The sequence below is a fragment of the Phaenicophaeus curvirostris genome, chromosome 11 (genome assembly GCF_032191515.1).
Source record: "Phaenicophaeus curvirostris isolate KB17595 chromosome 11, BPBGC_Pcur_1.0, whole genome shotgun sequence".
NCBI classification, from domain to species: Eukaryota; Metazoa; Chordata; class Aves; order Cuculiformes; family Cuculidae; genus Phaenicophaeus; species Phaenicophaeus curvirostris.
The window spans coordinates 3801032-3817330 of NC_091402.1; the positions used below are offsets into that span (position 1 = coordinate 3801032).

At 43.5% G+C, this 16299-nt stretch overlaps 1 protein-coding gene across 2 annotated transcripts; it reads right to left on the reverse strand.

The window, feature by feature from the left end:
* Positions 1-1505: 1505 nt before the first annotated feature.
* Positions 1506-12679, reverse strand: TSEN2 (tRNA splicing endonuclease subunit 2). Of its 2 annotated transcripts, XM_069865631.1 has the most exons (13): positions 12623-12679; positions 11841-11987; positions 11550-11745; positions 10668-10749; positions 9913-9949; positions 7576-8107; positions 7390-7467; positions 6775-6825; positions 6022-6160; positions 4287-4323; positions 3528-3639; positions 2278-2367; positions 1506-1802 (listed from the first exon to the last, which is right to left on the reverse strand). In XM_069865631.1, exons 3-13 carry the CDS (start codon positions 11721-11723, stop codon positions 1743-1745), a joined length of 1392 nt encoding a protein of 463 aa, XP_069721732.1. In that variant the 5' UTR covers positions 11724-11745; positions 11841-11987; positions 12623-12679; the 3' UTR covers positions 1506-1742. The 2 variants fall into 2 exon arrangements, with proteins under 2 accessions (XP_069721732.1, XP_069721733.1); XM_069865632.1 differs by lacking the exons at positions 1506-1802; positions 2278-2367; positions 3528-3639; positions 4287-4323 and adding an exon at positions 5634-5969 and having other exon boundaries at positions 6070-6160.
* Positions 12680-16299: the final 3620 nt, after the last annotated feature.

Genomic DNA, 16299 nt, shown 5'->3' on the forward strand with positions numbered 1-16299 from the left:
AAACTGCTCAAATAAACAAGATTGTGGGTTTGTGTTTGGTGGAAACAGCCTGAGCTGACAGAATTTTTACTGGCCCCGGAGAATCTTCTTTGACCAGGAGGCAAAGGCCCCTTTATAGCACTTGACAACAGCCCAAAGAAAGTCCAGAACAGCATCATTGCCACTGTCTATAACATAGCTGAGGGACGTGGTTTAGTATTCGATAGGAATGGTTGGACTCGATGATCCGATGGGTCTTTTCCAACCTGGTGATTCTATGATTCTATGATATACTTACTATTGCAGCAAATGTGCTCTCTCACAACACAGGGCAGGGGGAATCTTCACAGCAGGGTGAAGAAAAGAAGCCTGTTGTTCAAAGAGTAAGGTGGAATGGCTGAATCTACTTAAAATGCAGTGTATTTGATACTTAAGCCTCCTGGCTGTGCTTCAAAGAGAGCCGACTACCTGCTGGGTTGGTTTGTTTTCCAAATGTGGCTTAGCCATAGCAAATACAGTATTTAGGAACCTGCAATCTAGATGATTAAATCTTACAAAGGCGGAACAGCAGGCACCTAGTGTAGCAAAGCAGAAATGCTCAGCACTGTCCACATCTGACTGTACAAAACGCAGCGGTGTGTTTTACCACACATGACAGGCCAAGATAAAGAGAGCTCTATGGAAAAAAAAAGCACAGGCGGTTGTAGTTGCTGGATAAAAGCAGCTATTAAACTGAGACCTATATTTGCCAGGCTAGAGACTGACTTCCTCTCACTAGCTCAGCAAATCTGCATTATTTTCCACACAGTAACCCATCTTCAGCAAAAGTAATGGGCATCAACCTGTGGTCAGGGCATCTTGCTGTTATGGGGTGAGACTGGGACACTTACAAGGAGGAATCTTGTGCTGCAAACTCCCAGCGAAGTAAGACACCTTACCAAAACAGCACTCCCTAACGCCTCTCAGTGTGTTTAGGTGCTTAGACCCCAGAATTAATTAAAATCCTTGCACATTCTGGGAAGAGTTCCTCAATTTTGAGCAGCACTTGTGTTCCTTTAGTTGGAACCACTGAATTTCAGGACCTAACAGCAATGTGTTACAATGCTCGATACTGCAACCACCAAAGCTAAGTTTGTGCAACTTCATCAAGACGATGAAGTCAGATTTTGGTTGGAGAAGAACGGTACCACAGGTATCCCAAAAGGTTATTTGAGTGACTGTAACGACTGCTGGTTAAAAGCCGGCAGCAAACCTGAGGACTATCAAGTTTAAGTCCTCGTTTCTGAAGAAATGTAGGACCCTGTGCTGAGGAAGTTAGCCTTACAATTCCTGAGTTCAACTCTGAAGATGTATTTCCAGGAAACCGAACCCTCATTTCTTTGGCTTTCAGGCAGACATTCGGGTTTGGGACTTCAGTGGCTCCACAAGAGGCGGAGCATGCTCAGCACTCGTGCCTGGACCTGTCAGGATACTAAAGGTGCCATCGCGAACCACTACACAAAAAGACAAACATTTGCAGGCACGTATTCTGAGCTGGGATATAGCTTTAATTTTTTTCCCCCCTCCATATGTATTATTATAATTCAGTTATGTTTTTCAATGCAACATCCTCTCCAGTTAACAGGATATACCTCATTTTAAATAGCATTTATACACACCAACTGAATACGTTGACAGTAATCGTTCTGACACAATGGTTCACCATGAGATCAAGGTAAACACCCGAGATGTGGGTTTCAAATAACCACGCTTTTCCTATGCAGTCAAAATTCATCTTTCTCACTGCGCTCACGGGAGGAAACCCAACGAGCTACAATCAGTTCCTGAAATGAAAACCAGCAACTATTATGGAAGTGGGAAGAAAAAAAAAGACCAATCAGTGAGGGACGGGGTTTAAACCTTCAGCAAAGCAACTTCTATTATGGGACCACTGCGACATTGTAGAAGAGGACTATATTTGTTCCTGAAGTGAGCTGGTCTCACACATTTTTCCTCCCTTCATTTCTGAATATATCTTAAACTTGCAATCTCCATAGGTATCCTGTTTCCCCATGCAAATGCTTACATTGACTGTAGCAGCAACATTAAAATTTAGATCTTCAGCCTTTAAACAGCTTGTAATGCACTTCTCCAGCTTTGGGGCACAAAGCAATCTACTTTACTTTATTGCAGCTGTGCCTGCAAAAACCAAAGCATGCTAAAGAGCAAGAAACAGTTCAAGGGAGCTCTTAGAGTTAGCTGTCCAGCTGCCCCAGGGAGAAGCTACACAGGCAAAGGAGAGAAGCAGTAATTACGCACCTGAACCTTAATTCTTTTCATACATTCTGGAGTTGACATCTCTTTTTCAGTCATGTCAGATGGTTTAATCAAATAACATAACATCAGCTCCTGTTGGTAAACAGAAAACACAAATAAATGAATTTCAACCGATTTCCCTCTGTACAAGCTTTAGATTAACTAGAAATGCAGGTACTGAGTTTCCTACAAGATGTCTTCTGCAGAGTAAGCTGGGGATATGCATATCTCATATGCAATATGCATCTCATTTTCCTTATCAAAGCATAATGCTGCTACGAGATAAACTAGAATTGGAACTTGAGCAGCCTGATCCAGTAGGAGGTGTCCTTGTCCATGGCAGGGTGGCTGAAACTGGATGATCTTTAAGGTCCCTTCCAACCCAAATCATTCCATGATTCTATGGTGATGAGGCTCTATCACAGAGAAAAACTTGTGGAAACTCAAGTTTCACCATTCACAAGAAAATCCCGGTAGATTTAAAGCCCTAAAGAGAGGGCTTTAAAAAGCGAAGTGGCAAGGAGGAAGAAGAGTCCCTCAGGTCTTTCTGTTCCTCACACAACTTATAAGGTTCCTAGAGAACTTTAACAGGCCTCTTCTAGGATTCATCTGGATACTGACAAAGGAAACTCCCGTTTGCCTTCTGGTAACTCAACATGATATTCAGCAGACTAGAAACAGGATTCTCTTTCAGCCTCACTCCAACTCCCTGTTCCTTAGAACTGAACTGTACATTTTTGATTTGTGGAAATATAATGGAAGTTTGGCAAGGAGGAACTGTATGTAAAACACACCGTAGTGACTCTGCAGCTGGGACATAGAAAAACACATAAATCATACTAATCATTGCCTAGTCTTGTCTGCTTGACAAATAGAACCATGGTGTTTAGGTAACAGAGGACTGTGATAAACTCAGGGTCCTCTTAGAAAACATGCATGGGATTCCTACCCTGCTTTGGGAAAGATCAAGCACAGTGGAAAACTGCTCTGCCTTTCCCTGATAAAATACAAGCAAAGCGTCAGGTTTGGGCTTCTCACTTTCTAGCAAGGACCGAGCTCTGCAGTGCCTGCATTCCCGCTTGAGTTTCCTCTGCCTGGGTGCTGTTTTGGTGTTCCTCCACTTTGTGAGGTAGCAGAAATAAATTTACTTTTCGCATTTTATCTACAGCTCTGCAGTTGTTCCTGTGTCCTGCCTCTGCATTAGGCTCACGCATCATTTTAAAGCTATTTTTAAACTAGCATTTTACACTTACCTTAGAAGCATTAGCCGTTGTTCTGTTCAACCCAGCCAAGGACATCCAGCTGAGTGGTCTGCGAAGGGAACCTTCAAAGTTATCATCAACTAATTCAGCAATAACAGAGTAACTGGAAAACAAAGCAGATGGGACAATTCAAAGAAAGAAAATTACCATTTTAGGAAGATTGTGAAACTTAGAGTCTAAAAACTGGTGTTAAATATGCTACCATGCAGTAACAAAGTTGTGAAACTCGAGTCTTTTTCTACCAGGCAAAGAGGAGGAAAAGATTGTCGTGAATATGCTTACTGGCACTTTCCCTCCCCACCCTTCTGCTGATGTTTGCAGCATTCTGTTACAAATGACAATCTGACGTTTACAACCAATTTATTAACTAGGAATTCAACCTGACTAACTAACAAATAAAGACAATTACCATCCCTTAAAAGCTTTTTCTCCCAAATTACATACGTAATCCATATCATATATTTTTAGCAGTCAGTATTACCTTCAGTATGACCTTCCTGAGCGCATTCATCATATGAGTGCCAAACACGTCATTGCAACTTTCAATTTTTAATGTCTTACTTCTGTTATATGAATTAAATAAAAATGTGTTATTTAGTACCTCTGCTAAAAGGACTTCCCCATTCCCACTATGAATGTACCTGGCAAAGTATTTTGAGTGACGAATATGTGCCTAACCAGTGAAAATACTAAATCTGTGTGAGAGAAATTTCCTATTTTGCAAATGAGATGGAAACATGAGCTTCAAACCTTGCATGATAGAAGGGGGGCCCTTTTCGATACAGCACTGAAATGAAAGAGAAACACCTCAGTTAGATAATCTCAGAGTTTCCATAGGAGTTTAATACCTGGGTCCATAAATATTGTTAAATGTTTTGCCAATTCTAATTACATGAAACAGAACTTCAACCCCTTTGAATTGTGCTCAAAATTAAAGTTGTCCCAGTAAGTGGATAGAGGAGAAGAGACAAAAATGCCCTGGGAACAGCACAGTGACTCAGGGCAGGGAAGCGGCAGGTAAAGAGCTAAAGGACAGTTAGCAACTGCTGGGGAAAAAGTCTGGGATGGAATTTTTTTGCAACAGAGTCATGCTTTTAACACCATATTCGCAGCAGAAGCTGAGCCACTGGAGTACAAGTGAAAGGCCACAGTAAGCCACCATGTTTCTGTTCTAAGCAAGCCATTTCCACAAATTTTCGGAGAGACAAATGGCAGAAGTTCTTACATACTGCCCGCCAGCCCCACTCAAAGTTCCTTCTCTATCCAAGAGTACAAAAAACTTGCAGCTGGACTGCTGTAACTTGGCTAAATAGTCACACTTCCTCTTGCCCCTTTGTTATGAATTTGTAAGAGGGGGCTTCCTTTAACTCGCACAGGTTTTCTTTTATGGGTGGCTAGCGCAGGCCCTGGCAGGAAAAGGAAAAGCAGCACTGCATTCCAGTGACAACCATGATTTGTAAACTACCCGTTATAAGCCATTGTAACAATATAAACTCTAAGAAGGTGCTGCCAAAGAACAGGAAGCTAGAAGAACTCAGCAGTAAGGCAGAACTCCCACCAGCCTTAAATCAATCCACTTCCTTTGTCTGGCACAAATCCAAAGGCAGTGACATGCCAAGCAACAAATTAAGGCCAGAACACAAATGAATGGTGAACAAACTAGTATCAGTTTCAGCAGCAAAACCCCATCTACAACCCCGGGTTGTAGAACAGCAATGCTGGATTCAGCCAAACCGTCACACTGATCTACAGGACTGGCTCTGTACAACCTTAAACTCAAATACATAAACCCCACAACTGCAAAACTGCTTCAGCAGTATTAAACACCTGCTGGTTTGTATGCATATGTTAAAAATTATCTCCCTTTATGCACATCTTACTGCAAAAACAGGCATTACTGTACTGTTTATGTTGACATGAGCTGAATGTGGTTCTTTAATTACTTAGTGAGGGATTATGGACACTACTGATTATTTCTGTAGGATTAAAAACCCGCACCATCAACGAACAGCAGGTCCTTTTCCAACCTCCCCTCAAAAGCACATACAGAGAAACAATCTCGGCAGTAAGTTCAGCACAACTCCAGCTTCCATTAAATGGTGAGATGCGTGGATTTTGATATGAACTGGGCTCTAGAGGCAAACCCCCTGTTCTAGAGACTGTCATGTCACTACTGCAGAAGATGTGTTTAGAGGGGGTAGAGACACTTGGGAAAGGAATTTCAGTATAATCCTGCATTAGTTATTAAGCCCACAAAGCAAAACAACAGGCCTTTTGAGTTATCTCCTTAGCTAGTGGATTCGCGATGTTATACTCCACTCTCATACCTTTATTGCTAACCTGCTCTAGCCAAAGGGGTCTTTTGCCAGCTCCAAGTAGCAAAGCCTTCTCTCCCGTGACTGAACTCATCCCTGGCACTGGAGTTTGCACTGCCTGGAAAGAATTCAGTTGCAAATTATCCCATTTTTTTAAGGCAGCTACTTACAGAGATCAGTTCCATACTTCAGCCCGACTTTGGGGACCCAACCCTTACTGCGGAAGTAGTGATATGCCATGTAAGTCGTTTTAAAATCGGGCTTCACTTCACTGAAGAATTCCCACAGCTTCAAAATAGTTAAGGGCTCCTGAAAAAGCACAACCAAAGGCATTTAATGTGAACGTATTAATATTACAGCAGATACAGAATACAGTGTGTAGTAGAGCATAACAGAGTTGAAATGAGATTTTAGGAAGAAATGTTTTGCTGTGAGGGTGATGAGGCCCTGGCCCACGTTGCCCAGAGCAGTGGTGGCTGCCCCATCCCTGGAGATGTTCAAGGCCAGGTTGGATGTGGCTTGAAGCAACCAGATCCAGTGGGAGGTGTCCCTGCCCGTGGCAGGGAGTGGAACTGGATGGGCTTTGATGTCTCTTCCAACACAAACCTTTCTATGATTTTATGATATTATTCCTCCCATACCTGCTTTTCCCACATTTCCTACCAAACTTACAACGAGAAACCTTTCTCTACAGAAAAATTACATTTAACTACATCTGCCTTGGTAAACATCAAACTTCCAGACCAGTATTTCATTAACGGAAATATCATTACTTATAAGGAAAACTTTCCGGTCACTCAGTTCGGTATTTCTTCCTTCATAACTGGTAGCATAAAGTAATGCCACAGTAGGTAAAAATTTCAGAACAAACCGTCTCTAAACTAATGGTATCCCCACAATCCAAAATTAATCCGATTTCTTACCTCACCATAATAAATACTTAAACATCCTAGAGCGTACACCAAAAAGAAAGCCTGAAAAAAAGTAAACAGAGTAAGTTCAACCATTAGCTAGGTTCTTGTTGTAGTTTATGTTCCATGCAAGAACAAAGGCTCAAATTAATTTTATACAAGAATCCTAATGTCATCCAGACAAACAAGGTGCCTCAAAGTTTCTTTTGAGATCTGCCTTCATGACCCTTACATTTCAACAGAGACAGCACTACAGAAAATCTGTGGCTGTGCAGTGGGCTCCTGAAGGCACCATGTCAAAGCTCACACATGTGAGTGTATTTAGAAGTAGCAAAATTGAAGCAAGATTTATATAAATGTTATTTTTCTGATATTTCTACACTTAACTCCTACCACCGGTCTCTTTGTCAGTGGAATTATTCCTCTAAAGTGAATGGGATTGGATCCTACCTTTTTTTTTATCCATATCACAGGTTATAAAAATAATTTTGATGTCTAAACCAATCCAAATATGTAAGAGATTGAGGCGAATGCTCTACTTCAGAAATGGACATTGAATTACATTGTAACATAGATTAATGTTTACTTTTCAGATTAAAAGTAAACCAACTTGTACTTGAAACATACCTCTTCCAAGCTGAGCTGTAAGTACTCAAAAATCCTAAATGGATTTCTTCTGCATACTAGCTTTTCCTTCTTGACAAGCTACAAGAAAAATTTACCACATTACAAAAACTTTAAACTGGAAAAAATAATTCTGAAAATAGCACTGATACGGTTTTTCTAAAAGATCAGGATACTCTTCTTCCTTACATTTCTTTGTGCCTCAGCAGAGCCATCTTCAACACATGAGCTATCTTCTTCTTCCTCTTGCACCAATACAAACTCTGGAGCACATTCTTTTGACATAGTCATCTCACGAGATCTTTGCTTGGCACCCTCCTTAGACTTGCAGCTGCCATGCACGAGAAAACCATGCTTCTGGCAGGATGTTTCAGCCTTTTCTTTCAAGTTACCTTGTTCCTGTTCTTTAGAGCCACCTACAGGCACAGGATCGAATGCTGGATCTCCTTCCAGTCGGGCTTTCTTTTGGCCTCCATTCTGATTCTCAGGGCTGAGGGCTACTACACTTCCACTATCTGCAGAAGATGGCCTGGAAAGTTCTGTATTTTCTGTATCTGGGACCATTTTGTTGTAGCTATTACTGGTTTGTTCAGCTCCATCCTCTTCCAAGACTGGCAGCTCAAGAGGCTTCGTGATATTTTCAAGAATTTTGGTAACTGAGCTGTCATCCAATCCTTGCTCTTGCAAAATACTTTTAGCCCACTGAACATGGTACTGGTACCTAGTAAACAGGTAGAATACATGAGAAGTTCTAGATTATCACATCCTTTTAATTAGTATCATAAAAAGACAAAGATTCAGCACAGATCACAAAAATCTGAATGCCCCCACCCAGCCCACACAATGTAGGAGATCTCCAGGAAGCTGCAGACGTTATGGAACATCAAGACTCTGCTGCCTTCTCTGGCTTTGTTTTGCCTTTTAAATTTCTGCGGCAACACTGTTACCAAACATTGCTCAAGAACGCAAGGAGGACTACTGCTATGCAGCTTCAAGAAGCAAGAACTTCAGCAGGCAAAAACTCCCTTCTCCCATGGAAGCCTTAAGCCTGAATTCCCTGCAAAAATGTCTTGGTATCAGAGCCTACACGATTAAAAGACACAATAAAACTTTCCATATAGAGCACTCGCACACTTCAGCTATTATACAGCTAACTGCTGAGGAAAGTATCTTCAAAACTCTGTTTTAACTGTCTTGAAGCAGCAACGACAGCCCAGAAAAAACATCAGTGTAAAAATCTTAAGCAGAAAGTACCTTAAATTTTAACCAAAACCCTCCCATCCCTGAGAAAAAACAATAATTCTATCAGTGAGATAACAGCCAAAAGCCGTAAATATTTCTAATATTTTTCAGTTTGTGTTTTGTTTCTCCTTGGAAGATAGCATCAGTATCCACTTGAAGACATTACTTTTGATTCTGTGAGTGTTACAGGCAGCTGAGTGCAGTTGTCCTTATTCAAACTTGGACAACTCTGGCGTAATATTCTTTATTTCCCAAACCAAAATCCTAACACAGCAGTTACAGACCATGAATGTAATGAAGAACTACAAAGACAATTAAATGCAAATTTAATGTGTCAGTGCAGAATGTCTCATAAAAAAACCTACATAATTCAGTGCTGTACCTTTTGTTATAGAAAAACAGACTCCTCTTTGTCCTATGATTTATACCGTATGATTTGCACTTACAGATTGCGACTGAGACAGATTACAATGCATTTCCTGCACCAATATGATTACACTTTCACTGATGCTCAGCTGCATTTGCTGGCACGTAAAACAGCCAAAGTCGACTAATAAGAATAGTTTAGTAGGCACGTTGGTACTGTGTTGATGGTTGGACTTGTTAAGGTTGGAAAAGACCTCTAAGATCATCAATTATTTAATTCTATGATGAGTGCTTCTGCAAGCAGCAGTAACTCTAGTAGCAATAGTAGTAATTTCATACTGTTTGTCTTAACTGAAGTCCAGTATCAAAGCAAAAAGAGTAGCTAACTTGCACACTCTTAAGTTAGTTCATATACTACTTAAGCAGAACAAAAGAAATATGTGCTCCAACACCCTGCTTTGTTGAGCGTACAAACAGAAATGTTGACAGAGGCTTCAAAAATAAAACAAAGTCATACGTTTATGTATTATAAAAGTTCAAGAGCTGCTTCAGCTCACACTAGTAAATTCAATGAAGAAATGGATTTTAAATAGCACAACCTGGAAACTTCTCTTTCTCCTCCTCAGTTCAGACATAAGTTTATTATGCTTGACATTATTATGAATTAAATACTCATGCTACTATGCATGCACTCGATCCTGGCTTCCATCCAGTAACTAATACCTGCAAGCTTACAGGAAAAACCATGCTGAATATCAGCTACTCTATTTCCAGTTTTTCTTATGTGATTCATAAATGAAACAAAATATGAGAAAGCAAGTTGTTGTCATCATTTATACAGCCAACAATCTGAAAAGCAGTAAGATAAAATCTGTTTCCTAAAAAAAAACCAAAATAGATTAATGTAAATTAACTTACTTTTTAGATGTAATTATAGGCATGTTTATATTAGCACCTGTATGAAGAAAAAAACGTACATTTTTTTAATCAAGATAAAAATGTTTTCATGGGATTTTGATCACTGGGGTAATCTGCAGCCTAGTAGTTACCTCCCTTTTCAATGCTCTGCCATTTTGGTCTGACCTGGACACAGCAGAACTAGAATCGGTATAGAGGTAACAGCCTGCGCAAGAGGAACAACTAAATGCACTACTTTCCCCCTGCCTGAATAAAGACAGTTACAGAGGGATATAAAATCCAGTGATTTCTATTGAGACTTAACTGTCAGGGAAAAGATGAGTAAAGAATGAGAGCCTTTCTATAAGCAACCAAGAGCAGAGCAGATACGATTGGCTATGAGCAGACCGAAAACTTCACGTACCCTTGCCTCAGGATTTCATGGACACTTAATCTACAGATTAAAATCAAGAAAAATGGGTCAGTTATGTGAAGAAAAGCCCAAGGATGATACCTTCATTTACAGAATTCCTAAGCAACTTATCAGGGAAGGCTAGGAGCGTGCACTAAGGAGTCACTGACATTTGTTTCCTGTTCTTGTACTTTTCCTAGGCATGTTGCACAGTCTACCACCCAGTATAGGGAGAGAGACATCCTTGATCTGACCTAGCAGGGAGATTATTTTTCTGTATGTAATTTATAAACACATATCTTCAATAAGTGAAGTGAGAAGCATTGTTAGAATAGCGAAGTAAGTATAAACTGGCACAATTTACCTTGCCACTTAGCAACCAGTGAAGGATCCGAAATGCTATACAGTGGCCGGCTTCTCGAAAGGATACCTTTTCCAAAATAGCCCTTCAAAGAAAAGCGAAAAATCCTTATTATAGCATCAGACAAAAATGAACTTCTTGCAAAATATAAAATGTTTACTGCCAAGACTAGCAGGAAAAAAATAACTGAAACTCTGCAGCATTTCAGCTTTGCCTACAGCTTGTTGCTTAGCCTCTAATAACCAGTGCAATATTAAACACTGGAGCACTCAAAGATTTCACTAGTGGAAGTGCTGGGTCTTTGTCTTCAATTCTAAACATCTGTCATTTGGCATCTCCAACCAGACTTTTGAAAGCAGATGCAGAAGAAAACACCTGAGTATCAACACTGTCACAACACGATAGAAAACAGGTAGAGGGATAAAGCTACTACACAACCACAGGGGTGAAATGGTACTTGACATAAGAGGCCTAATGTAGCTTATTCTACTCAGGAAGGAATCGCTCTGATGTTAAAAAGAATTATACAAGGCTTTCAAAAACATTAATGTTCAAACTTTCTGAGTTTTAAAAAGGAAGAGCTTTGGCGAGGTTGCATGAAGTTTTACAAGAGGAAATAAACAGAACAAACATGAAGCCTTTGTATCTGCTTCTTTTAGCTCACCACATCACTTCATTTTGAAATTTACTTGCTGGGATGAGAATTAAATACTTTCCAGATCTGATACAGAATAAACATTTTGTACTGATTTGAGGAGAGGAAGGATATGGAAAGTTACTAGAGGCTACAGGGAAAGGAAAACATAAAGGCAGGAAGATTTTCGTAAGTATTATGTCTACCTATGTCTAAACCACTAAAAGTCCTGCATGAACAGGGTACAGCACCTTGTTATAAAGCTGTTCAATGTCTTCAGGGTTCCTCACAATGACATTGTTGTTAATGATTTCGGCTTGGCATATTCTGAAATCCTTCCCACCTACATCCACAGGAAAGGGAGACTCATACGACTCAAAAACCCTTCTTTTCCTTCTCGGGGGATGAAAAACTGCTTCAGCCATTTCCTAATATAAATGTTTCCTCCTAAACAGTGGAAATAAAAAGATTTAGTGTTTCGGAGTTAGAGCTCAACTATTTTTACACCTTACGGCAATATTCCCTTCCCAACAAGAAATTACCACTAAATCCTAGAGCGCAATCCAGGTTTAACTCTGTAACTATCATAGCAGACGGGCGGCAAGCAGGGGCTCGCTGCCGTGATCCATCAGCCTCTTCCTCTCAGGCACCGCAGGGATGGAAAGCCAGGACACCGGCTGCTGGGAACCCTGCAGGAACAGGAGAGCGGAGCAGAGAGCAGAGAATAAGCACAAATTACAGCCCGCGGGTGTCTCAAGACCCGCTGGTTTGGATACCGAAGGGCAAAGGCATGAGGAGCAGCAGAAGATGGGGAGGCTTCCCTTCGGGAAACCGGGATCTGATCCCCGGCAAACCGCCCGAGGGACCGGCGTGTGGGGGAGGGCAGGCCCCGTGGGACACCGGGACGGGGAGGGGACACGGAGGAGGGGACACGGGCTCTCGGAACAGCGGGATACAGGGGGCGGGGGAGGGGGAAAACATGGGCCCCACGGGGCACCGGGACATAGAGAGGGGGAAACATGGGCCCCGTGGGACACCGGGACGCGTAAGGGACACAGAGGCGGGGAACACGGGCTCCGCTGGAGCAGCGGGATACAGCGGAGAGGGGGGAAACACAGGCCCCGTGGGACACCGGGAGGGACACGGGCTCCGCTGGAACATCGGGATACAGCGGAGAGGGGGGGATACGGGCCCTGTGGGTCACCGGGACACGGAGGCGGGGGGGCCACGGGCTCTGCTGGGACACCGGGATACAGGGGAGGGGGGGAAACACGGGCCCCGTGGGACACCGGGACGGGGGACACGAGACCCACTCCGCCCTCACCGCCACAAGAAGAGCTCGCACCGCCATGGCCGCCCGGCCCGCCTCCTCACGTGACCACGCCCCCTCCGGGCCCGCCCGTCCCTCTGACCACGCCCCCATGCGGCTGGCCACGCCCACGACCGTGCGACCACGCCCCCTTCATAGAACCAGAGAATCACCAGGTTGGAAGAGACCCACCGGGTCATCGAGTCCAGCCATTCCTATCAAACACTGAACTGTGTCCCTCAGCACCTCGTCCACCCCTCCCTTAAACCCCTCCAGGGAAGGGGACTCAACCCCCTCCCTGGGCAGCCTCTGCCAGTCCCCAATGACCCTTTCCGTGAAAAAAACCCCCTTCTTCCAGTTAATCTCCGCCCCTCGACTGACCACGCCCCCTCCCCTCGTGACCGCGCCCCCCGGCCTACTAACCAACCGCCCCGCCCCCTCCTGGGCCCGCCCCGCCTCCTGGGCAGGGAGACGTTTCTTCCCAAGATCTCGCCTCAGCCCCCCCTCTTTCAGCTGGAAACCATTCCCCTTCGTCCTATCCCTGCCCTCCCTGATCCAGAGCCCCTCCCCACTTCCCTGGAGCTCCATGCAGTACTGGAAGCTGCTCTAAGGTCTCCCCGCAGCCTTCTCTTCCCCAGGGTGAGCAACCCCAACTCTCAGCCTGTCCCCCTACAGGAGGTGCTCCAGCCCTCAGATCATCTCCGTGGGCTCCTCTGGACTCGCTCCCAACAGCTCCATGTCCTTCCTGTGCTGAGGACTCCAGAATTGGACGCAGGGCTCCAGATGAGGTCTCACCAGAGTAGAGCAGAGGGGCAGAATCCCCTCCCTCACCCTGCTGCTCACGCTTCTTTGGATGCAGCCCAGGACACGGTTGAATTCTGGGCCAGGAGTGCACGTTGACGGCTCATGTTGAGCTTCTCAGCATCCCTGAGTCCTTCTCTGCAGGGCTGCTCTCAACCACACTGTCCCCCAAGCTGTATTGTAGTGCAGGGTGGCTCGCGCAGCCTGTTACCAGCAGCTCTGGTGACGATGTGGCTGAGCTGAGTGCAGGAGCATGCGGTGTGCCATTAAAAAAAATGAGTAAGCCTAAATAAAATGTTCTAGAACTATAGAATGTCTCAAGCTGGAAGGGACCCACAAGGATCGAGTCCATCTCCTGTCCCTGCGCAGGAGACCCCAACACTCACACCACATGTCTGAGGGCATTGGCCAAAGGCTTCTGGAATATCATCAGGCTTGGTGCCATGACTGCTTCCCTTGGACCTGTTCCATTGCTCCACCACCCTCTGGGTGAAGAACCGTTTCCTAATGCCCAGCCTAATACCCCCCTGGATCATCTTCCTGCCATTCCTTCTGGTCAGAGAGCTCAGCACCTGCTCCTCCTCTTGTGTGGAAGCTGCAGCCCACAATGAGGTCTCCCCTCAGTTTTCTCCAGGCTGAACAGACCCAGTGACTTTGGCCGCTCCTCATATGGCTTCTCTAAAACCTTCACCAACTCCATGTCCTCCTCTGGACACTTTCCAGTAGCTTTATATCCTTTTTCTACCGTGGCACCCAAACCTGCACCCAGTGCACAACTCCCCTCTCTATTCACAAACAATGGGCTCGTAACCAGCTTGAGCTTTGCTCATCAGCTTTATAAACGTACCTGCAACTGTGATACAACCACTTTTCCTTGGTTTCAGGTCACATTGTGATGTGCCACTATCGAGGAATGAAGATCGAGATGTTGTGGCTCCAGGGCAACAGCCTCTCAAAGGATTCAGTCTGATTTTAAGAAGAGAGATCAGTGAAGTCATTAACAAGTTGTAAAAATGCATCTCTCTTTATGAGGTATTTTATCCCTTGTTCCCATTTTACAGACATAGAATCATAGAGTTGTTTGATTGGAAAAAGACCTTTGAGACCGAGTGCAACCAAACCTGTCCACTACGTTTAGTGGACTCGTGTGGCACGGGGGCAGCAGTGATGGTTGTAAGGGTACACAGCAAACGTAGAGCAAAACATGAGAATCCCAAGGCAGTGTTCTTACAGTCCACCAGCTTGCAGGAGAATTTATTTTGAGCATTGATTCACATGTTGAAGCTAAATCAACTGTTGTGTTCCTGTCACCAAAGCACACAGAAATGATCTGAGATCTTCAGGGTCATTCTTTCAGCTCTGCCACTAAAATGGTGAGCCAAAGTATTGTAGGTAACAATATGAAAGTAAGACAGCTTCAACTGTGTTATTTTGTTTTGAAATTCCATCTAAATTTGTCAAATCAAGCCGCTTTTAAATGGCAGTAGAGTTTATCTAGGCTACATACACCTATATTTTTCTCCTTCTGCAAGACATATTACTACGAGATGTACATTACAGTGAGAAGTAGACAAAACATAAAAAAGTATAGGTCAGTTGCTTTCCTTCACATCTCCTTATCTTCATACAGCCTTGAGAGGGAAACCACAGCATGCGCCATCCTGCCAATTCATCAAATCACACTCATAGTCCTAAAACCAAGTATCTGCTCCCATTTCTGATTATAAGCCCAGATTGTGCTTCAACCAGAATCTTTGCTATCTGAAGGACATGCGTCATGTTTTTTTAGGCTATCAATAATTGTACAGGCACTTTCACAGATATCTGGGTCTCCCTTTTTGTGATGAGATAGCAGATGATGAGGTGGCAGCTAAATGTCTAGGCTGTAGCTCTGAAAAGCAAACCCTCAAGTTTACGGTGAATCACAAACTGGGAATGAGCTAGAAATGTCATCCTGCTGTCAGGAAGGGAGTTAGGGAAGACTTCAGTAACCTGGTCTAGAAAAGGTAAAGTGAGCAAAAGAGATCATTGCAAAGAGGGAGACTGACTTTATTCTGCATGGCCGCTGGAAAGTAACAGGAGCAAAGAGATTATCTTGCAAAATAACATTGTACCTGTGAGGTGAGGACAGCACTGTCATTCCCTAGGAGGATTGTGTTATGGCCATCCCTGGAAATATTAAGATAAGGTTAGACAAGCACCTTTCAGCAACAGTTCAAGTAAAGTTGATCCTGCCTTGAGACAAGGAGCTGCACTAAGTGCACTGAAGATCCCTTTCATGGGAGTTTTCAGATTTTATCCTTGCAGAAGCGTTTCTGATCTCCGCAGTGCGGCAGAAAATGCAATGCTCTGTACTGCCCTACAGAGGCTGAAGGCCTGCAGCTTTTCTTAAATCATCTCTCAGATTTCCAGCGTTACAGTCTTTCAGTTCAGGAGTGTCATTATGAGAACAGATTATTTCATGGCTGATTCATTGCTTCTAATATGAAGTACTCAATTGATTACTATTTCTTGATACTCAGCTGAATTATTGCCTTGCTATTTATTGAAGTCCAAAGCAACATCAGTTATATGAAAAAGACTAATGTGACACTCTTTTCACAATCATCATGGGAGCAACTTGGTTTTAACTCTTCACTTCTAGAAGTGCATTGCCTTAAACTTTGACACAGTCGCTTTGCTGCATAGTTTTCGGTTGTTGGCTGCCCAGCTCTCACTGTCCTGATGTTTATATTGATGTACCCAGACTTTCTAAGGCATGATCCCATTTGGGGACACTAGTGCATGTGTAGCAGTCACTCTGAGCTAGCAATGTGTCTTTCCAGAGGGAAGTTAGTAGCTTCTGCTCTGTGTAATTACAGGATTTCTCAGTCAGTAGTAAAGGGGCAGTA

Coding starts and splice junctions, on each gene's coding strand:
- TSEN2 (XM_069865631.1), bottom strand. CDS start 11,723: ATGGCTGAAGCAGTTTTTCATCCCCCGAGAAGGAAAAGAAGGGTTTTT. Junction 9,950..10,667: donor ACTGGTTGCTAAGTGGCAAG/GTAAATTGTGCC, acceptor TTCTTCATACAG/GTGCTAATATAAACATGCCT. Junction 6,161..6,774: donor TAAGTATTTATTATGGTGAG/GTAAGAAATCGG, acceptor GTGCTTTTTCAG/GAGCCCTTAACTATTTTGAA.